The sequence below is a fragment of the Petaurus breviceps genome, unplaced genomic scaffold (assembly GCF_028583685.1).
Source record: "Petaurus breviceps papuanus isolate PSGF00001 unplaced genomic scaffold, PetGlider_PUasm1.0 181, whole genome shotgun sequence".
In the NCBI taxonomy this organism is placed as follows: Eukaryota; Metazoa; Chordata; class Mammalia; order Diprotodontia; family Petauridae; genus Petaurus; species Petaurus breviceps.
Window position 1 is genome coordinate 24360027 of NW_027185784.1, and position 22469 is coordinate 24382495.

Sequence of the window (22469 nt, forward strand, 5' to 3'; positions counted from 1 at the left end):
TATGAGTGTATATCCACTAATAAAAGTGAATGGCTAAAACAGAAGATCAAACATAACTATTTGAAAGGATTAAAAGGTAGTGAAATTTTCTATTAATGCCCAGTTTTGAGAACCTAGTAATTCACTCCATACACAAGAGCCTTTTCCAAACCCAACTGTCTCCTATCAGGTATGACAGGTAACAATTATTAGTTCAAAAGGTTTAACTTTGATCCACTTCACCACTCAGGAGGACAAGATGAACATTTTTGGACAATTTTTCCTCTCTTAAAATAAATTACCAAAGTCATAAAAACCTTTTGTAGCCTTGCAAGTAGATCTTTCACCTTAAAAAAAGATTTTTACTTGCAAATTCTCTCCCTTCATCCACCCCCTCCCTTACCCATTGAGAAGGCAAGAAACATGATACCCATTATACACAAGAAGTCACATTTGTTTCGTAAAACTTAACTTAGTCAAAAGGCTGCACCCAAGAACCTAGAAGGCCACATGAGACATTAAGGCAGCAGGTTCTCCACACCTACGTTTTACCTTTCAAGATTTCTATGACAAAAAGGCTACATGAGGCTTATCTAGTGATAATATGAAAGCTATGTAAATATTATTTGAAAAAGATAAGGTGGATACCCAAAGTCCAGTCAGCCAGGGTTGAGATCTAAAAAGGTTCATGGTTCCACACAGTGATAACGAACCAGTTTCACTGAAGGAAAGAAAAAGGAGGGACAAAGGGAAAGGCAGGACACACAAATACACACATGCATACAATGACACAATGCAGTTAACCCAGAAGCTAAGGTTTCAAATGAAAAAAAAAAAAAAAAGAGAGAGACCATTGGGCTATACAAGGCTCCTATGACAGGGAAAAAGAGAACAGAATGAGGGCTGTGTCTAAGTGGCACTATTATGGCACAAGGTGGTAGGAAGCAGGGTCTCCTCATAAGTCACAAGCTTTTGACACCCATGAAGATAAAAAGTTGAACTCCAGAATATCCCAGGAGCATCATATACTGTAACGTAAAGATGAATTTCTTCATCTTCAGGAAATATTTAACATGCTTGAACATTAAAATTTTCCTCTGATAATCTCACCTGGCCCATTGCTGCTCCAACACTCCCAGTTCCGTCGACAATTCCTGTAACTGTGGCCAAAGCTTCACTGCTTCCTTGTACCAGCTCCTGGTGACCCAAATCCGCAGAAATAGCAGCACTGATCATATTGGAGGGTCCTCCAATGAAAAACCCTGAAAATGCAAACAGGATAGTTTCTGAAAGGTCACAAGATAAAGAAGCAAGGAGGAAAGGAGGGAAGGGAGTAAGTATTTACTCAGTGCCTACTATGTACCCCGCACTACGCTAAGTGCTTTATACATATTATCTTATTTGATTTTCACAACAGCTCTGACATGTAGGCATGGTTCAGGGCAACCCCTAAAATCTCAAAATATCATCCTTATCTTCCAACAGGGAGACATTCTAAGATAAAGGCAAAAGAAAACAAGAAAGCAGGAATGGCAGTGCCTTCATCTCCAACTTCTTTTTTTCCCAAGGGTTTTATTTTCTTCAAACTGATAGATCCAATTGAACAAACATTTACTCAGGCCCTATGTGCCTGTCATTCTGCTAGATACTAATGGAGAAACAACGTGGATGAATAAATGAAAAAATATTAAGCACTGACTATGTACAAAGCCTTGTGATAAGTACTGGAAATATAATTAGGAAAGTGAATACAGTCTTACTATCAAGTTCATGTTTGAATAACGGAGACAACACATTTAAGGGCCTCTCAGTTGCAAGTCAGATGGGAGAATTCCCATGGCCTTCAGGGTACAGTGGCAAAGCAGAGGGCAAGGCATCTTCTTCAATGTCATTCCCACTGACAAAACCATATCCAGTTCTCATGCTGAATCGTTCGGCAGTGCCAAAGACTTTGGTGGTGAGAACTTTCCAGATCTTCAGCAGCTGTGGCTACTAGGGAGGTAGGAGGTACAGCCCTGCCTGCTGATGGCAACTAGTCAGCAGCTGGCATTGTTGGTGGCAAGGATGGTGGACCTCTTCTTCACAGGTTGGGGCTATGGACTAGAAGCAGGATCCATGGTCTGGAGATCACTATTATACCCAGAGTTCTTGGGCTCAGGTTCCTGGGATATCTCTATCAGGGTGTCTGAGTGGGAGTAGACGTACAGTCTTCTTGTCTCTCCTCCAAAAATTATCTTGCTTTTTCAGTTAAGCTGTCTGATTTGCTTGTCCCAGAGGAAGCAGTTAAATATAAGAAAAATAATGGTCTTTGGACTCAAGGAGTATATATGTGGTGGGAGAGTGCTGAAAAGGGGTGGAGATGTTACATCATGTTCACAAACACAAAGAAAGTAATAACACAAAGTGGAAAATTAATGTGAGGTACAATAATCTGTGAAAATCAAAGAAAGCCAAACATTAAATTAGTTGCATTTCAGAGGGGCCTTGAAGAGAACAGATGTGGAAGAAGGTGCTGGAAATGCAAAAGCATGGACAAGAGGGCCTCTTCCAGCACTAAATCGAAGATCCTATTGTCCTGTGAGTCTATGGGAGTAAGAAAACAAGGGTATGTTTGGGGAAATTGAAAATTGAAAAGCAAATTGAAGAACAGCTGAAAAACAGAAAAATAAAATAAGCAGGATAAGACAATGTTGGGAAAGTAGTTTGGAGCCCCATGGTGAACGGCCTTGAATACCAAAGTAAGAAGGATCTGAAGCTGAACTCCCTTTTTTTAGAGTATACGAAACCCAAACACATAAAGAACCCTCATCATATGGATTCCATACACTCTAACAACACTAACTACCTCAACCAATGGCACGGAGTCCTAAGTAGGACAAGGTGACTGGGGCACTGATACAGGGTGCCAAGATTAGAGGATATTTGCCAAAAATGCAGCAGCACTGGGAAGCACCCTCCAGAAACAGAAAAAAATGGGCTAAGCCCTAAATTAAGAAGAATTAGTCAGAACAGGACTAAACAGACCTCCCTCAGTCTGCTAAACCCCAGCAAAGCAACCCCACTGTTTACTGACTGACTGACTGACCCAAGATTTCTTTCTACATTCCCAACTGAATTTGCCTTAAAAGGTTGATTTCAGAGCACTGTTCATATTGTTCCTGTCATATTTTGTAAAGCAAAAAAATGTTAGTCACACCTCTGAGTATTCATTAGAGAACAGGAAATTTTACTGGTCTGTCCAACATAGGTCACACCCTATTACCAAAAACACAAACACATAAAAAATTTTTAATTACAAAAATTTTTGTAACTAAAATGTTTTCAAGGTCAACAATAGCTGACCTATTTTGAGCAATAGTCAACATGAGAAAATTCCAATAAAATTAAATAATTTGGATAGCCCCTTAGGGTGTGCCTGTCTCAATAGGATCTCATTTATGCCATTAGGATATGCAACAGCTCCTGAAATAAATTCATAGCAGCACCTTATGACTGCTTCACTGACAACCCTCTTTTTCATATGACACATATGCTAGTTTTCTCTTGGCTTCATCAGAGCGGGGACATCTAAAGAGAAATGAGTTCCATAGAGAAAAGCAATTAAGTGAGCACAGGGAGAGACTCTTCTTCCAGGAGTTGGTGGCATGCATGCAACAACTCTTGGGGAAATAGAGACTTAGATGTTACCGGAAGGCTGTGTCTGTGGCAGGGGCAAAGCAAATGGGTTTTGCAAGGGTTTTGGGGAAGGAGGCACACGCTTGTCACGAGGCCATTTATCTTAAAAAAATCCTCATTACAGGGGCGGCCAGGTAGCACAGCGAGTAAGAGCACCGGCTCCAGTGTTGGGATGACCTGGAGATCGAATCCCAGGCTCAGACACTTAGCACCCACCCAGAAATACCTGGCCGTGTAACCTTGAGCAAGTTACTTAACCCCGATTGCTTTAAAAAAAAAAAATCCTCATACAGTTTGTAGACTGGAATCAGTTAGTTTAGCACGTTGGATAAAGACCACTTCATATGAATAAAGACCACTGCATGGTCCTTCTTTGCTCTGCTGACAAGGCATGTCAGTCCTATAAGCCCACAGTTCACATTTCTGTACATGGTTGCCATTGTTGATTTGTTTATTGTCTTATTCTGAAGTAAGAAGGGATTAGGCACAGCAAGTGTGTAATGGAGATGCCTGAACTTTAATAGATTTACTTTAGATATCAATTATGGGCAGTTTCTATTATCCCCATAACTTTCTTACTTCAGAGAAGATTAGGAATTTTGAGCTGGAAAAACACTTCCATTTTAAACATGAAGAAATTGAGGATCAGAGAAATTAAGGAATTTGTTTAAAGTCACAGTGCTAACTAATGGATTATTAAAGTTTAAGATGCACCAGAATTTCATGAGAATTTCACATCTGCACGTGAATAAATTCACTTAGATGAGAAGTGTACCTGTTAAGATGAGTACTTGAATGAGGAGGGAATATGATTTAGGCCATGGACCTCAGTGATATGGGCAGGAGTAAACACTAACAATGACTTTCCTTGGAGCCACCACATCAAGAGAAAATTTACTGTGCCCACTCCACACATGAGAACCCTAAGGTCCAAGAACAGCAAGTACAAAGGGAAGACAGTCTAAGCTGGATCTGAGCCTGGAAGCCCTGTCTAGGCTGCTTGTCTGCCTGGGCCTCAGTTTATCTATGAATCCATGGGCTATTAAGAGAAAAAAAACCAACGGATTTGGAGTCAGAGGTTCATATCCTGGTTCTGCCACTTACCCTCTGCATATCTTTTGGAAAGTTAATTTCCTTGTCTGGGTCTCAGTTTCTCCATCTAAGGGGCTGGATGACTTCTGAGGCATACTGCAGCTCTAACTTCTTGGGGTGCCTTTGAAGAAGACTTCCCTAGGAGATTCAACTGCCTCCTCTGAAAGGGATGGCCCTTCCACCTCTACTGATCCAGTATTTTAACGTGGAAGAACTGGTTGCCAGGACTGGAAAGATGGGAACACTGGGGGAATGGTTACTTTGTCTTAAGAGTTTGTGAAAGAAGAGGAAAGTTGGGAACTCTTTGATATGTGCCCCAGATTTAGAGAGAAAAGAGTTCAAATGTTTAGAAGTAGGTTAAATATTATTCTATGGCCTAAAATTCTACAAGGAAGGTCATGCCAGGGGGTTGGAAAGTAGGAAAAGAAGCCTAGGGACACTAAGGAAATAAGGAAGAAAAGAGGGGAGGGGAGGAAATGGCACAGGACCGACCTACTCTGTTCATAGATTTTGATGTGTATGCAGAGAGAATTTACTCATTTAGATTTTTTTAAAGACATACATAAGACAGAAGAAGGAACAGAAAAAAACAACCTGGATTTAAAATAACAAAAGACAAAACTACCAAGTCACAGAATAATCTGGGTCTTGCAAAGGCATGTCCTCACAGAGTTTGAATACACCCCAGGTCATGCTCTATAGTTTCCTATCTCCTTCAGTCACCCAAGATCACCATCTGCCAGATACACCTTCCATATACTCTGCTCCTCCACTTTCCAATTCTCTAGAACAAAATTTTCTTCCCTAGCCACTTCTCACCCTACTTACTTCTTTCCCATAGAATATAAGGTCTTTGAGGGCAAGGAATGTCTCTTTTAAAAAAAAAATTGTATTTCTAACACAAGTACCTGAAGCATAACACCCAATTAAATGTTTTTTTCATCAAACCCTTTGAGATAAAGGGCTACTTTAAATTTTTCCAAAGGAACTCTGAAATTATCTGGCACTGTCTTCATGAAGGTGGAACTGCTTAGAAAGCATGTGTGCGTGTGTGTGTGTGTGTGTGTGTGTGTGTTTAGTTATTTCCATCTCCCTCTCCCCACCTCCTGTTTAGAGGGCAATGATTTCTCTTCAAGTCCCCAGCAGGTTATTTCCCTTTATTTAGCCCACAGCAGGACTGGTTTCTCTCCTGAAACATCAACATCTGTGGCAGCAACAACTGATTTGGGAAAAATCTTTAAATCAATAAACTACCAACTCAACTTTATCGATAGGAATCTCGTGTCTTAAATGAACAAATCACCTTACTTTTTCAGAATCATCTGGATGAGTTCACATCTTTCTTTCCACTTAAATCAACAGCTACCATTAAATAAACTTGTAACATAGCCCAAATTACCAAATGAAAAGCTATGTCTATCTAATATTGATATTACAATGAGTTTGATCAAGCACATCATACCTGTAACAGCCATCAGAAGTGCATTAATAGTCTTATTGTTTGGAGAACCTGCAAGAGAGAACATTCTGTTCATACATTGGCTTTTAAGAGTTCCATCTGCCACAATTCAACAGCACAAAGACCTAACACTGTGAAACTCACAAGCACAGAGATTGTAAATTGATAAGATCCTGCCTCCCTTCCCCCCTCCTCCCCCCCTTTTTGGCTGGGAAACTTCTGCCTCTTGTTGGAAGTCATACCGACAAGACTTCTATAAACCAAGAAGGAACTCTTCTCCCACCTCAACATTATCTTCAACCACATATACCACACCTACTAATTACATCTCTCCTCTTTGGAAACCTCTGGCCCTTTTATTGTTTTATTGGCAGCAATGCTGACTCTCTGGAGCCTGTCCTTAAACAAAGCATGTATGCTAGCAAGAAAGCTCTTTTAGAAAAATCCACAAAGCAGATGAGATGCTAGTTTCCTCTGAGACAAAAACAAAACTACATGATGATGGTTTTTCCAGACATTTACAATCAGCTGCAAAGGCACTATATTATCCCTGTGTAGTCTGCTTCAAGGCAAATTCCCCCGAGCTGGCCTCAGACTAGAGGCTAGTACCTTTTCTTCAAAGTCCAGAACAGCACTTTTTGTGCAAAGTTTACTCACGGCTATATCCAACCAGGGACCCAACTGCCAGAAGCAGACTCCCAGCTAGCACTGGTGCTCTTTTCTGGAGCACATCTGAGATGAAGCCTTGTAAAGTTCCACCTTCAGGTAAAAAAATATATAATTTTACAAACCGTTCTCAACTTTATTCAGTTTTGTCTTATCTGCCTAGTATATATCCTATTCTTCTCTGTAAATCTCATCAATAGGATCATTTATAACCTATTCATCTAAAAATTATGCCTTATGTTCTTGGAAAGCTTTCCTCATAAGTGACTTCTTTTATGAAAATTTCCTGGGGAATTTAGTTTCCATGAAAACTAATGATGATGGACAATCAACACAAAAAGCAATGTCCTAATTGCTATCAGACCGTCTAAAGCAAATGCACATACTGCCTGAAATTTATTTTTCACTCGATTCAATAAAAATCCACCAAGCAAGAAGTATAAGTGCAATAATTATGGCTGGCTTGTTCATAGCCCAAGGACGGCATGGTAAGCCAGCTGAAGTAACCCACACCCATCGAGTTCAACTTTTATAAACACCTTCTTCAAGTTCTGGAAGATATAAATCCATCCAATTACTTCCTTGTCGACAGGTAAGGCTGCACTACTTTAAACTACAGGGAAGGAGCAAAACAATCCTTCAAGCTTGTGGCCTAAGATTCAGTGAAAGTAGCTGAAATGGAACAGGGTACCATTTGAGTTGTTTCCTTTTATGTGTTCAAAGTACTTTTTGACTTTATCACAATTCTAGATTTCAATATCATCTAAGGGGCACTTATGATCTGTTTTAGTTTTATCAGTAATCCCCTATTAAAAATGTTTCAACTCTTTTGAAAAGAGAACCTTGCCTATGATTATGGGCTGTTTTTACTTCTACCTGAAACCAATTCACCTCCACCCCAATAAAAGCAAGGTTCTTAGAACGAAGACCCCATGGAACATTCAGGAAGGTTCCCCACTGTGATTATCTTATTCTTCCTCCTATAATCTGTAACTAGGCCATTATTTTGCCTTTTTCTGAGAAGGCTGAAAAAAAAGAGCATCATCATTCCACTTCTGATCTAAAGAAACAAAAAATTAATATAGTGCTCTGAAACGGCACTGGATAGGAGACAGCAGGGTACTGCATTTAGAAGAATATGAATTAAAAAAAATACCTAACAAACTAAGATAGAGGAATAGTTTAATCAACAAGAGACCAAGGAAGAGCCTCAAACCCCCTTCCCCCAAAAACACAATCCCACCCCCACAGGGATTATTTAATTTTGCTATTCCTTTTTAAAGACTTTTTCCCCTAGCAGCATTTGACTATTTTCTAGAGGTGGGAAGATCTTCTGGAAAACAGGGCATGAAACAAAAAATTATATCTTAAATGATGTCCAGAACTTTTTTTTTAATCATAGAAGAAATTAAACACATTTTTCAAGCATACCTATAATTCCTCCAACGTCGTACCAAATGGAGAGCTTATCAGCCTCAGCCTCTTTCCATTGAAAATTGTTGCTCAGATAAAAGGGCAGCCAGAAGAAGAAGGAATAATTCACTAACTTCAAGCAGGCATAGGCCAGGGAATACTAGAAAAAAATATTCAGCAATCAATAAGGAATAAAATACAAAAAGGCAACGTGGTAGTCTTTAATTTTGGTGGTATTAAGGGGATCTGGGTCCAAAATCATGAAACACTTTTACAAATTCCTGTTTGCCTAGCTTTATCCCAATACTCCTTCTCTTCCCTAGTTTTGAGAGGAGGAGAATGTGACACATCATTAGCATAGGATATATACACATGCATTGGGCCTCCCCCATTACTTCCTTCAGGCTTCTCAGAAGAACACACACACCAGAGGTTGGAGCCTTTGGGGAAGGGGATACATATATCTATACTTTGATTCAGAAAGATCAGCCACACACACACAAACAGCATATACTCCATAACAAGCATGTGCCACAGATAAATGCATCTAGTAAACCTTAATGCTTCTGTTATCACAAGCTAAGTGCCGATTGATTAGTTCCTAAAAAAATTTATATAACACATACACTTGGATACTATGACTAAACCATGTAGTACATAAGTCAATCACCAGAAGCATTAGTTATTAAAAAATACTTCTACATAATAATTTTTAAAAGCTTACAATGCAAATATTCAACAAGCTGCTAATCCTTCAAACTGAGTACAAAATTTCTGTCATATGGCTCTCCTTTGCTGCCTTAAAATAGGGCTAGAACTAGGATTTCAATGTCCAATATAGGGGCCACAGGAAAAAAACTAACAGCATCCAAGGAGAAGCTGGGATGAGCAGGTAGATTAAGTTCAGAGTATGGCTAGCTTACACATTCTTTGTATACAGTCTTTTCACCAGAGCAGCCAGGTATTCCATCATTAGAGGATAAGGCTCTCTTCCACTCCACCTCCCCACCCCAATCTCTTGCCCCAGACAAACCCAAGTCATCCTCATCATTTTACCTAGACCAGCCATCACAAGCACAATGGATAGAGGTTAACATCCTTATACCTGTACATATATACCTTTACATCCTTATACCTGTAGCCACTGAAACAAAAGTTTGTCAAGTACAAATTACATAGTAAAAGGCTTTAATATTTAGTCATGAGCAAATTAAATAATTTTCTGAATTTAAATTACATGAATGAAGTGATAGGAAATAATACTTGTTTTAGCATAAGATGGCAGAGCAATGGCAGGAACTCATGTGAGTTCTCCCAAATTCCCCTCCAACAACTTTACAATTTTCCAAACCAAGACAATTTAGAAGGGTAAGAATTGAGCACAGTCCTGGTAAAGCAGCAGTAAAGCAGCCAGCACTAGTCAGCAGAAAGGACTTTGGGGACATCTGAATCAGCAGAGACTTCTGGAGCTCTCAGCTCACAGAAAGTAAGGGGCCTGGACAACTGACCAAAAGGAGATAAGGGACACTGCTGGCACTAGGGGCAGGACTCTGTTACATTGCCCATACAGGGATCTAGGTCACAGACCTGGGTCATAGTCCTAGGGTGAGAAGTACTAGCATGCTAGAGTGAACTACTGCAAGGGAATGGGGATCCTGGTCACAGTTCTAGGGTGGTCACCTGCAGACCACAGCACAAGCCAGGGAAGCAGTAACCATACCTCTCCTTAGGTCATACTACCCTGGATGAACTGAAAACTTACAGGCTCCCAGAATAGCTCTGTAAACTCCATACAAAAAACCTGAAGCTTGGCACAGTGCCTCCTCCACTCACAAGCAGAGCCCAATTCTTACATAAAGTTAAAAATCACCAAATAGGTTAGAAAATGAGCAAAATAAACAAAAAAAAATTGGGGGCAGCTAGGTGGCTCAGTGAATAGAGCACTGGCCCTGGAGTCAAAAGGACCTGAGTTCAAATCCAGCCTCAGACACTTGACACAGTTATTAGCCATGTGACTGTGGGTAAGTCACAACCCCAATTGCCCTCCAAAAAGGAAAAAAAAACCCACAAATAAAGAGCAAAAAACAAAAAGAACCTGACCACAGACAGTTACTATGGTGAGATCAAAACACAAACTCATAAGAGTCAGTCAAAACTGGCTATCAGCAAAGACTCAAAGAAAAATGTAAATTGTTCTCAGGCCCAAAAGAATTCCTAAAAGAGTTCAAAAAGGATTTTTAAAATCACAGTCAGGATAACAGGATTTAGCAGCTTCTACACATCTCAAGGCTTGACTTGGGATATGATATTCTGGATGGCAAAGGAGCTAGGATTTCAACCAAGAATCACCTACCCAGCAAAACAGTATAATCCTTGCCAGAAAATCTAATTTTCAAATACAAGATTCAAGAGAAGTATAAAAAGGTGAACAAGAAAGTGAAATCATAAGGGATTCAATAAGGTTAAACTGTTTACATTCCTACAAGGGAATATGATGCTTATAACTCTCAAGAACTTTATCACTATTAGTGCAGTAAGAAGGACTATACATAGAAGAAGGCAGGGGGTGTGAGTTGACTATGATGGGACATCTAAAAAAACAAAATTAAGGGGTTGGGAAGCTGGCCTAAAAAATAAAAAAACAACAAACCTCCCATCTCCTTTCTATTTTATTTCCAATATTATCATCACTAACAACAATAATAATAGCTTATCATATATAGCACTTTAAGGTTTACAAAGATAGTACACATATTATCACATTTAATTGCCATCAGGCGATTATGTAAATTTGTGTTTAGGCACTAATTCATACTTAACTATTTGGGTAAAAATATTTGTTACCATTGTCTCGTGAAAAAGAAATAATAATAGAGTTAATAAGTATGGTTGAGGCCACTGCAATCTGGTCATTTGTAAATGTTGAGACTACTCAGAAAGCTGCAATATCACTTTACATTTACAAAGTATTCTTATTCTAAAAAGCTCACGTACTTTACAATCTCACACCAAAATTCAAAAGAAAATAACCTAGTACCTTATATAAAGGAAATGAGGTATTAATATTTATTCCACAGAGTTGGGAGAAACTCAAAAGCAAGGACAGACTTAGTGGCTGACACCAGACCATACAGAAAGTTGGTAGGTCAAGTTGGAAACAACCTAGATCTCTTACTTCCACTGCAGTACTTGAAATTCCACATCAAGACTGAAAAATTGTAGCAGAACAGACTTAGTTAAGACATTAGGAAGTTTTCCTAACTCCCTTCTACTACAAAAGCTACAGTGAAACTGGAATGCATCACAGAAAACACTGTGCAATCTCTTGTTTTAACTTTTCCGTAGAAGAGGCAGAAAACTCCCAAACTTTCTGGGGCAACTGTAAAGAGAAGAGAAGCACTCAAAGATGTTTCAATGCTAAGTAGTGCTGACCTTCTGGGTGAATACCAAAGGGCAGACATCAATGAAGTGATTCTTACCAGCATAACTCCAGGAAGGCAACAAGCCTGGTAAAAGCTGATTGCCTTGGGCTGATGGATTGTACTGACTTCTTGGATTGAATAATTGGGCTCTCGATCCTCATTGTCAGTATTGTTAATTAATGGTCTACAAGGGTCATCTTCAGAACTTTCTTCTTCCTCCGTCCCTGGAAGCCCTAAAATGTATGAAGAAGATATGTCCCCAATGCATGAAGTTATACATTGACTATGATCTTTCTCCTCAACACACACATATACTTCATTAAACTAAGTTACCATAATTTTTTTACAATGGGAAATCTTAGCTAAAGTGAGTTAGAATGAAAAAAAGCAGAACCAAGGGAATAATATATACCGTGTTTCCCCGATAATAAGACCTATCCTGAAAATAAGCCCTCCCCTTACTGTGTAAGATTCCTCTAAAATAAGCCCTATGGAGATTGCTACTGTAGTGAAGGTGATCCCCTGCACTACACGCTACATTACGGTACCCTCTGTATGCACCGTACCCCCCCGCCGTGAAACGCACGCCGCGCTCCGAGATGCATCCAATCAGAGCTGCAGCAGTGAGCGTGTCATCCTGTTCTTCCCCAGTGATTTGCTTACTGAATAAAGGTACATTTTTTTGTTCACATTTACCTGTTTATTAAAATTGCTGTCAATGTTCATTAAAATAAGCCCTCCCCTGAAAATAAGCCCTCTGGTGTTTTTCTGTCCAAAAAAAATAATAAGACAGTATCTTATTATCGGGGAAACACGGTACATTAACTATATCTATTAAAGACAACAGTAGTAGTAATAAATCCATATTAGATACATTGTAAAGAGGTCAAAAAGGACAATGCAGATTATGCTAAATATATGTATTTTAAGGGATGGGATGACTAACTGGTAAACAGCTCAAATCTATAGACATGTATAATTATTTACAATCTTGGGTTTGGAGTCTTTTCATCTTGCATGTTCAATGTTCTCATTTTCTGTTCTTGTGACCTTGATTATATAATTCAAAAGCCTTTGCTTGTCAATGTAAGATAAAATTAAATTTAGTTTCTAAAAAGCCAAAACATTTATAGGATAAGCAGGGTATGTGTCTCATTCTAATTTCTTTTAGACTATTGTGACTAAATAAATGTTGAAGTCTAACATAGATGAGCCATCCCTATTCCCTTAAGCTAACCAGATAATTTGTATTGTTGCTTAATGTTAGGATCCTAATAAAACATTTAATTTTTTAAATGGGTGGTTTATCACTGGAGTTTCATGAACCTTACTTACATCAAGGGAGTGCTTTGCCACTCCCAGGGAGCAATGAAATAATGACAATCTAGTTTAATTAGACTATTTTGAGGAACACTCCACGTTCTAGTTCAGGATTTTCCTTTCTGTTGGTTGCTGTGGTCCTGAAACAGCGGAATAATACAACAACTGAGAAAGACCCCTGTGTGTAAGCACAAAACATTCAGAAGAGGCAGCATCCTGCTACTCAATTAACTCTACTGGTTCCAGGACCATATATAGAAATCCCGTTTGTTATTCAGAGCCCTTCATAACCGAGGGCCTTGCTACCTTTGAATCTTTTTACATAGTACCGCTCCCTGTACATACTCTAGTATCCAGTTAACACTGGCCTCCGTACTGTTCCCTGCAGGACATGCCATCTCCTGACCCTGTCCTTTTTCGCTGGTTGTCCCTGATGTCTCAAATGCCCTCTTTCCTCACCTCCAGCTCCTGGCTTGAGTCTCAACTAACATCCCACCTTCTACAGGAAGCTTTCCCTGGTCTCCCTTATTGCAAGGCCTTCCCTCGGAGATTCTTTCCAGTTTACCCTGTTTGTATGTATATCTCATATGTACATAGCTGTTGGCATGCTATCTCCCCCATCAGAACATAGGCTCACGAAGAGCAAGAACTGGTTTTGCCTTTCTTTGTACTTCTGGTACCCAGTATGATACCTGGCACATAGTAGGTGACACATGGGTGTCAACTGCCTAATTGAGTCCAGTGCAAATGGAAAAAACACTGGCTTCAGGGCCAAAGGACCTAAATTTGAGTCTCCACTCTGTTCCTGACTACCTGTGTTACACTAGAAGTCACTTAACCTCTCTGAATCTTGGTTTCTTCATCTGTAAAAATGAGAGGACCTAACTAGAGGACATTCAAAGTCCCTCCCAGTTCTAAATCCTCTGATTCAATGACTATTAAGCAAAAAAAAAATCTTTTGCCTTTAAGACATTGAGAATGACTCATCCTGGTAGAAATAGAGTTGACGTTACGTTTGGGTTTTTTCTGGATAAAATTCAACAGTTACCAATACTATTCCTATTTGAAAGTGAGACAAATTGCTTCCTAATGACAAACATTCTTTAGGAAATACATCACAGAGGCATCTGTAGTTTCTGGTTAGGGCTCTGTCTGTGTGGTACTTAGCCCTATGCAAAAATAAAGCTAAGTTATATTTGCAGTACATATAAAAAGTCCTAATAGGTAAACTAGAATTCCTAATTGGAGTGATATGGAAAACTGTTTACTTCCTTATTGCTATCTTAAGAACTTGCAAATCGCAAATCAAGATCACTTTTCAATTCTTTCTGTTGTTTCATCACCACCAAAAGAGGCAGTGTCACAATTTTTACAGCAAACAAAGACTGGGCCCCCAATCAGTAGACCAGATTTCATAATTTTTCCTTCCTAGAAGAATAAGTACTTAAAATCCTGCCCTGGACTTCTCCTAACAGTGAGGAGCTCTAAACAAATCAGACTACTTCTCCTTACCAATTTCTTCTGGAGATATCAAAAGACCAAAGAAGATAACAATCCCACCAGCAAACTGTACTGATGCTGTTAACAAGAAGGCATACTAGAAAAGAGAAAAAAATAAAAAATATTTTCTCATAAATCCACAAGTTATTTACTAAGCAAATATATTATATTCAAAATTATGCCAGGTCCTCTGGGAAACTCAAAAAATATAGATTCCTGTCCTTGACCTCACATTGTAATTGGAGGAGACAGAACTATAATACATGAAGAATAGTATGAGACAGTTCACAGTCAACTGCTCGATCTCAACCTGGGGTCCATGAACTTGTTTTGAAAAATATTTTCATAATTTATTTCGATATGATTATCAGTTTCCTTTGTAATACACACACACACACACACACACAGACAGGTATGTATGTATATGAAATTTTAGGCATTTAAAAACATTATTCTGAGAAGGGGCCCAGAAGCTTCAGGTCCAGACTGCCCAAAGGATCCATGACACACACAAAAAAGTTAAGAACCTCTATGGCCAGGTTATGGAGCATATACAATGATTCTGTAGAAATTCAAAAGACTGAAATATGATTGCTGGTCAACATAACAGGAATAGATTTTATGAAAGATCTAAGACTCAAAGCAGAGCTTGGCTCTGTAGCCCAAAGCATAAGTGGACAAATAAACACAAAGGCACAGAGGCAGAAATGAACACAATGAATGGGAGAAAGAGACAGTGGGCAGCTAAAACTGGGTAGAACAGAGGATTTATGCTGGAAAATACTAGGGTATGAAGTAGACTAAGAAAGATGGCAGCATATGACAGAAGGCTAAGCAAGGTAACACAGGTAGTCAGGAGCAGAGTGGAGACTCAAATCTAGGTCCTTTGGCTCTGAAGCCAGTGTTCTTTCCATTTGCACTGGACTAAGAAGAGTCCTGGATTTTAATAGATTAGAGATTAAGAAGCAATTATCTGAACTTCAGATTTTTTTAAAGGAGAGAAATTCTATGTTGAAAAGTATTCCAGAAAGTATAAGGGCAATGTGAAAGGACTTATTGTAAAGGACTTTGAGTCAGGCTAGCTGTCTGCAAATATTGTCTCAGATACTCATCAGCTCCATGAGCATGAACAAGCCACAACCTGTCAGAGTCTTCAACTGCTTATCTGCAAAATAGGAATAATACTATTTGCACTAGTCACCTCGCAGGGCTACAAGGGGATGTACAAACCTTTAAACACTACACAAATTACTTATTATTATCAATTTGCCAATTCTATAGTGAAGAAAAAGTGGGGTGGTGAAGGAAAGACTAGAAGCCAAAAGATTAATTAGGAAGTCATTACGCTAACCCTGAAATAAGATGATAAAACAAGAATGGATGGTGCCATCCATTCTCCAATGGAGAAATGGTGAAAGGATAAGATTGGGCAGTTTTCAAAGGAAGAAATCTGAGCTATCAATACCCATAGTAAAAAATGCTCCACATAACCATTAGAGAAATGCAAAGCAAAGCAACTCTGAGATTCTATTTCATATGCATAAGATGGCAAAGACAACAATGAAGGAAAATGACAACTGGGGGAGTCTGCAGACAGACACACTAGGGCACTGCTGATAGACCTGTGAGGTAGTCTAGCAATTCAGGGAAATATTTTGGCACTGTGCTCCAAAAGTCTCTAAAATGTAAATATTTGGGGAAGCTAGGTAGCACAGCGAGTAGAGCACCGGCCCTGGATTCACAGATTTAGCCTCAGACACTTGACACATACACACACAAAAACAAGCTGTGTGACCTTGGGCAAGTCACTTAACCCCAATTGCCCTCCCCTCCCCCCTCCAAAAAGCAAAAATAAATAAATAAATATGTTCTGCAGGAGAAAGTCCCACTTCTCAAATGGAATGGTTTCTTTTCCATACAAGTGAATGAGTCCAACTGAATTCAAGAATCTTTATGATGTGGCTCATCAGCCCTCAGTATAAAAACCTATCTATTTATATATTTTTTAAATTATCTTGCATCCTGCAGGAGTTGCTGGTGCACTTCACTATTTGTTTCCTTACTCTCTGTGAAGAAGTCAGGAATGTTTACTAAACTTCCTAACAAGTACAATTTCTCCCTTAACTCTGGGTTTATTTTCTTCTTATGACTATGGCCTCCTACATATCCTTGTATGTGTTCACCAGTGCTTTGATTTAATATTGGGTATTTTTTTTATTTTAATTTTTTGCTTTTTGGAGGGCAGTTGGGGTTAAGTAACTTGCCCAAAGTCACAGGGCTAGTTTTTGTGTTAAGTGTCTGAGGCTGGATTTGAACTCAGGTCCTCCTGATTCCAGGGCCGGTGCTCTATTCACTGCGCCACCTAGCCGCCCCCAATATTGGGTATTTTTAGAATAATTTAATTTTTGGCATTTTGCAATAATTTCATCCAGTAAGTAAAGGAACAAAGGAAATAACTTCAGCTAAATACAGTAAAAATCTTTTCCTTTTTCATCCCACATGTGTAGCTTGTTTGTAGACAGCTGACTGCATGTTGTTTCCCCACTAGACTTCAAGTTCCTTCAGAGCAGGGGCTATTTTTGGACTTTCTTTGCATCCCCAGTATTTATCACAGTACCTGGTACACAGCACATGCTTAATAAATGCTTGTTAACTAATTTCCATTGACCCAGAGACAATACTACTAGACATATACCTCAAGAGATGAATGAAAAAGGAAAATGCTCTATATGTATAAAAACATTTATTACAGCAACTCTTTTCGGAATAGCCCAAAATTGTAAGCTAAGGGTCTTTTCTCATATTAGGGAATGACCAAACAACTTATGGCAATGTGAACATAACAGAATATTATTGCATCATAAGAACAGACACAGTAGAAATGGAAAATTTCAGAGAAAACTAGGAAGATGTGGATGACCTGACGGAAAGCAAACTGAGCAGGACCAGAGGAATAACCATTATCACAAAGAAAAAACAACTCTGAAAGTCTTTATAACTCTGATCAATGCAATGAGAAACTGTGGTTACAGAAGATCAAAAATGAAACATGCTACTCATCACATGCCAGAGAAATAATGGACTTGAAATGCAGAATGACATACAATTTTGTACGTGGCCAAGCAGGGAATTTCCTTTACTTGACTATGTTTAATTGCTATAAGGATTTTCATTTTCTTTCTTTTTTTGTTTAACAGAAGAAGGCAAAAGAGAAAGAAAATGCTTGTCAAATTCTTTAAAATTAATAAAATTAAATTTTTTTAAGTAGTGCTGACATTATGAAGAAAGAATTGGTAGGTCTTTGTTATTAACTGAAAATAGTGAAAAAGGAGACTTTAAATTTAAATTTGACTCCAAAATACTGAGCCAGAGTGACTGAAATGAGAAGGTGACTAGTTTAAAGAGGAGGATTAGTTTTCAGATGTGGTGAGCTGGTGATAATAGGACATCCAAGGAGAGATTTCATAAATATGTGATATGAGCTCAAAATGCAGATTTCATCACTCAGATGATGGCTGAAGACGTATATAGAAGGTGTATGCTCACAAGGAGATAGATACAGAAGAGGAGAGGATCAAGGACTGTGCTTGGAGGAAGTGAATTCCTAAAGAGCATCAGAAAAAAGATAATGAAGGAGAAAAATATATTATCACAGACAGTGGAGAAAAACTCCATCAAATGTGGAGTTTCAATGTGTTTAAGCTTTCTACATGAAACATTTATGGTAATCTGGGTATGATGGAAAAATAAAAAGTCCAAAAGAAAAGTCAAACATGAAGGCAGACTTGAAGACAGATTTTTCCACTATGCCTGACTGCAGAAAGAATCATTCAGGGGCAGAAAATGTGATGACTCATTTACAAATTGGCCAATTTCTGATATAGGACCTAGGAGAATTAAAGTTTTAAAGAGATGTCCAAATATTCCTACAAAAGAACAGAAGACAAACCAAATATAATATTCCAATTTCTCCCTGGAAGCCCCTCCAATAAAAGTAAGAAATACCCACCTCATATCCATACTGCAAAACTGAAGACGCTAGACATGCTCCCAAAATATTGCCCACTGAGGCACAAGCACTCCAGAGCCCAAAAATAACTCCACGTCTAGGAAAGAGATTAGAAGGAGAGCCTATATGATTATTAAATACACATTAGTAAATACCACAACAATTTCCCTCGCCCTACATTTATGGTTTGAAGAATATAATGTACTATATAATACATTCCAAAAGGGTTCCCATAAAATTGTTCATTTTACTCTCTAACAAATGTAATAAAGTAGATTTCTAAAATCAATACAACCATATAATACTCATGTATGATAAATAATATACCGTGTTTCCCCGATAATAAGCCCTCCTCCGAAAATAAGCCCTATTGAGATTGCTACTGTAGTGAAGGTGATCCCCTGCGCTACACGCTACATTACGGTACCCTCTGTATGCACCGTCCCCCCCCCCATGAAACGCACGCCACACTCCGAGCTGCATCCAATCAGAGCTGCAGCAGTGAGCGCGTCATCCTGTTCTTTATTGAATTCATTATTGAATAAAGGTACATTTTTTTTGTTCACATTTACCTGTTTATTAAAATTGCTGTCAATGTTCATTAAAATAAGCCCTCCCCTGAAAATAAGCCCTCTGCTGTTTTTCTGTCCAAAAAATTAATAAGACAGTGCAAAGTAGTAACATAGTCTTTTAATGAACCACTAAATTTAGAAAATGCATGTGTCAATCTTTTTCCACTCTTCTAATCAGGTGAAATGCAAGGGAAACTTAAAAAGTGTTTCACTTTTGCTTAAGCAATTTTTTATAAACAGTAAAAGTCTGATGTTTCCTCCATTGGTCTGGGCCATACACATCCTTAAGAGTGCTCAGTTAGCTAAAAAAACATCTAATACCTGCTAGTATCTCCTAGCAGTGAAACTAAAGTGATATATCAGTATTCCTACCCAGGCTTATAACAGCAAGTTCCACTCATTCACACTAAACACAAAACAAAAGACTAGATATTGTTTTAAGAAAATGACTACATGGGGGCAGACTAGGTAGCGCAATGAATAGAGAACCAGCCCTGGAGTCGGTAGGACCTGAGTTCAAATTTGACCTCAGACACTTGACACACTTACTAGCCGTGTGACCCTGGGCAAGTCACTTAACCCCAAGTGCCCTCCAATAAAAAGAAAAAAGAAAATGACTACTGACAAAGCAGTTTTGTTAAACCACTTATAGGAAACAGTTTGAATCCCAACCAGTAGTTCATTCTATTATGGCAAAAGTTATTATTCAACTAAAAATCAATAAGATAAAAGTAATGTTTGTTCTCAACCATAACAATAATTTCAAAGTGGGTACTATTTATCTCAATTTCAAGTTCTAAAAATGGAGTTTTCAAGATGGGAAAAATAGTTAACACATTTATTGAAAGCCTATACTTGGTTCATTAAGCATCTATGTTCACAAGCTAAAAATAAAATCCCTATTCAGAAAGTACTTAAATTGTGTTATTTAAGACATGTGGAAATAGTTTACATATGAAAAAATCAGATATAAAAAGGTTACATTTTTTAACCCCAAAATTTGAATGACTCTTACAACCTCTGAATGAAATTCACTAACAAGCAATAAGAAAAATTAAAACCAAGTTCTAATTTGGGTTGATCAGAGTACTTAAAAGGCCCATAAGATAATTTAGCATGTTTTCCCCAGGCAAAATAACAGGCACTAGCTTTTTATTAGGTTTAAAGAATTTTCTATTCTATTCAGAAACCAAATATGGGCAATGTATTAAGGTACATACATTCAGCAATCTAAGTTTAATTATCTTGTCTCTCTCTGAATATACTTCCTACCAGAAAAGCAGGATATGTGATTCTACAGGTACTTAATGCTAAAAAAATGAGGAAGTCAGGGTAGGTGAGTTTTTACAAGTCTGAATAATCTAATTTGCTTTATAAAATACTTTAATAGGTAATTAAAAGGGAAGAAAATGACACACACCCAGCTTTCCCGAACCAGTTGCCCATAACTGCAACAACACATGGCCAACCAGTGGACTGTAACAAGCCATTCAAAATCCACAGGGAACAGTAGAACCACTTGTTATAGAAATGAAGCCATTCTGTGAGAGTGCCAAAGCAAAATTCCTTAGAAGAGAAAACAAAGAAGACAGCAGGATTGTGATATTACCAATGATAATTTAAATATAACCAAAATTAAATTTCACATTTTCTACTTGGCGTATATCGCACTGCTAAGCAAGACGACCATCTGGGTATCACTACCTAATGAGGAAATACCTGAAGGACATGTAACCAACTCGCAAATGTTACTATATGAAGTCAGCTACAACTGGCACAAACAACTTATCACTGACTGTTGAGATGACTAAATAAACTCAATGTTAAATTCAAAATGGTGAAAAACCATTTTATCTTCTCTTCATACTCTCCATGAAGAAATCATGTCTATGTCAGTCTCTTCCCATTTTGTTTCCAGCTTCCTATCTTAATCCAACTTGTTTCATATCATTCAAATGTAGCTATTTAACCCCTGATTTTGATACTCACCTACAAGAAATTGCCCTGGAAGATGTTCAAAGTCATCAACAAAAAAAAATCCATCCAGAACAATGAGGAGTCAATTTTATAAACAAGAATGAAATATCATAGTATCTCCCCTTAAACTTTAATTAAAACCCCAATTTAAGAAACAAATTAAAATTTACTAATAATATAAATTCAATGTATGATTGAAAGAGAAGACAAGCTGGTCACATAGCAAAAGTGAGGGAACACTACTGAAAAAACCTCTAGGCTCCAATAGTATATTTCTGATTTCAAGAGAAATTAAGGATGGTTCCCAGCACCCATCACTCTAGGTGGATCCACTGTGAAGAACATAAGGGAGGACAAAGACAGAAAAGCCACAGGATGGACAGACATGGGTGGGTTTCAATCTTAGTCACTGGAGGGAACATCTATATACATAAGAGCATAGTTCTATTTGAATATAATCATAGAGTTTAATTTAACACTGATTAGCTTAAGAAATAACAGAATTACATCCTAGGGATTAGTTGTAATTTGTTTACTTTACTCAGGTAATTCTAGGGTAAAAAAAACACAGTCCCACCAATTTCTTCTGATATATATTACCAGATACTTAGAACCAAATTCAATCTACTTTTTTATTACCAATCTACTTTCTACTCCTCAAAAACCTTCATTTCTTTCAACCACCCTGACAATGTCTAAAAGATACTGAAACAGGTGTATTATACTTCCATAATGAGAAACAAGTACTAAAGAGAATGAAGTTTTTCAAGAATTTTGTAGATTTTGAAAACAGGAGAAACAAACTAAACATATGGGCTTCATTTGGAGTATATTAAATTTGTTTTAAAGATGCATCAAATTTGACTTTTTCAGGTTTTCTTAATTTAAAATCAGAGACATAATCAATTATAATCACATGAATATTCAAAGTAACATATCTCAAAAGGATGAGTGAATTACAAATCCAAATAGGGGATATTTCAGGAAAACCATATAATTACATGTATGGTTTCAAAAGGACTTGAAAAGAATATGGCTACAGTTTATTAAAAAATAGTACTTTGGATAGGAGAGGAATGCAGGAAAAGAGGTAAGAGACTATCTAAGGACATCAGCTATTCTATTTCCTACTTCTCAGAGGCCAAACAAAAAGCAGCTCCCCCATTTTAGAAAATGTAGCTGCCCCCCCCCAGAACTGTACCAAGGATATTATTTATTTGTTCATACAGTTATAATTAATGATGAAGTGCCTATTATTTTCCTGAAACTGCAGAATAACTAATCTACTTTAACTTCCAAAACTACAATATGTATGAATAATAACTTTATCTAGCACTTTTAATTAGGGTAGCCATAATGAATTTTTTTTTTGCCTTTTTTTTTTT

General features: G+C 37.9%; 1 protein-coding gene across 4 annotated transcripts in view; it reads right to left on the reverse strand.

Annotated features, from left to right (window-relative positions):
* SLC37A3 (solute carrier family 37 member 3) overlaps positions 1–22469 on the reverse strand; it is a 45297-nt gene that overhangs the window by 3549 nt on the left and 19279 nt on the right. For 3 of the 4 annotated variants that reach the window (XM_069087354.1, XM_069087351.1, XM_069087352.1), the window contains exons 6-13: positions 20528–20673; positions 18536–18632; positions 14539–14623; positions 11764–11939; positions 8303–8444; positions 6863–6964; positions 6209–6256; positions 1090–1241 (exon numbers count right to left, since the gene is read on the reverse strand). In XM_069087354.1, the coding sequence (XP_068943455.1) occupies positions 1090–1241; positions 6209–6256; positions 6863–6964; positions 8303–8444; positions 11764–11939; positions 14539–14623; positions 18536–18632; positions 20528–20673 (948 nt within the window). Of the gene's footprint in view, positions 1–1089; positions 1242–1276; positions 2563–6208; positions 6257–6862; positions 6965–8302; positions 8445–11763; positions 11940–14538; positions 14624–18535; positions 18633–20527; positions 20674–22469 lie in introns of those variants that run through there. The other variant, XM_069087353.1, reaches the window with a different exon arrangement.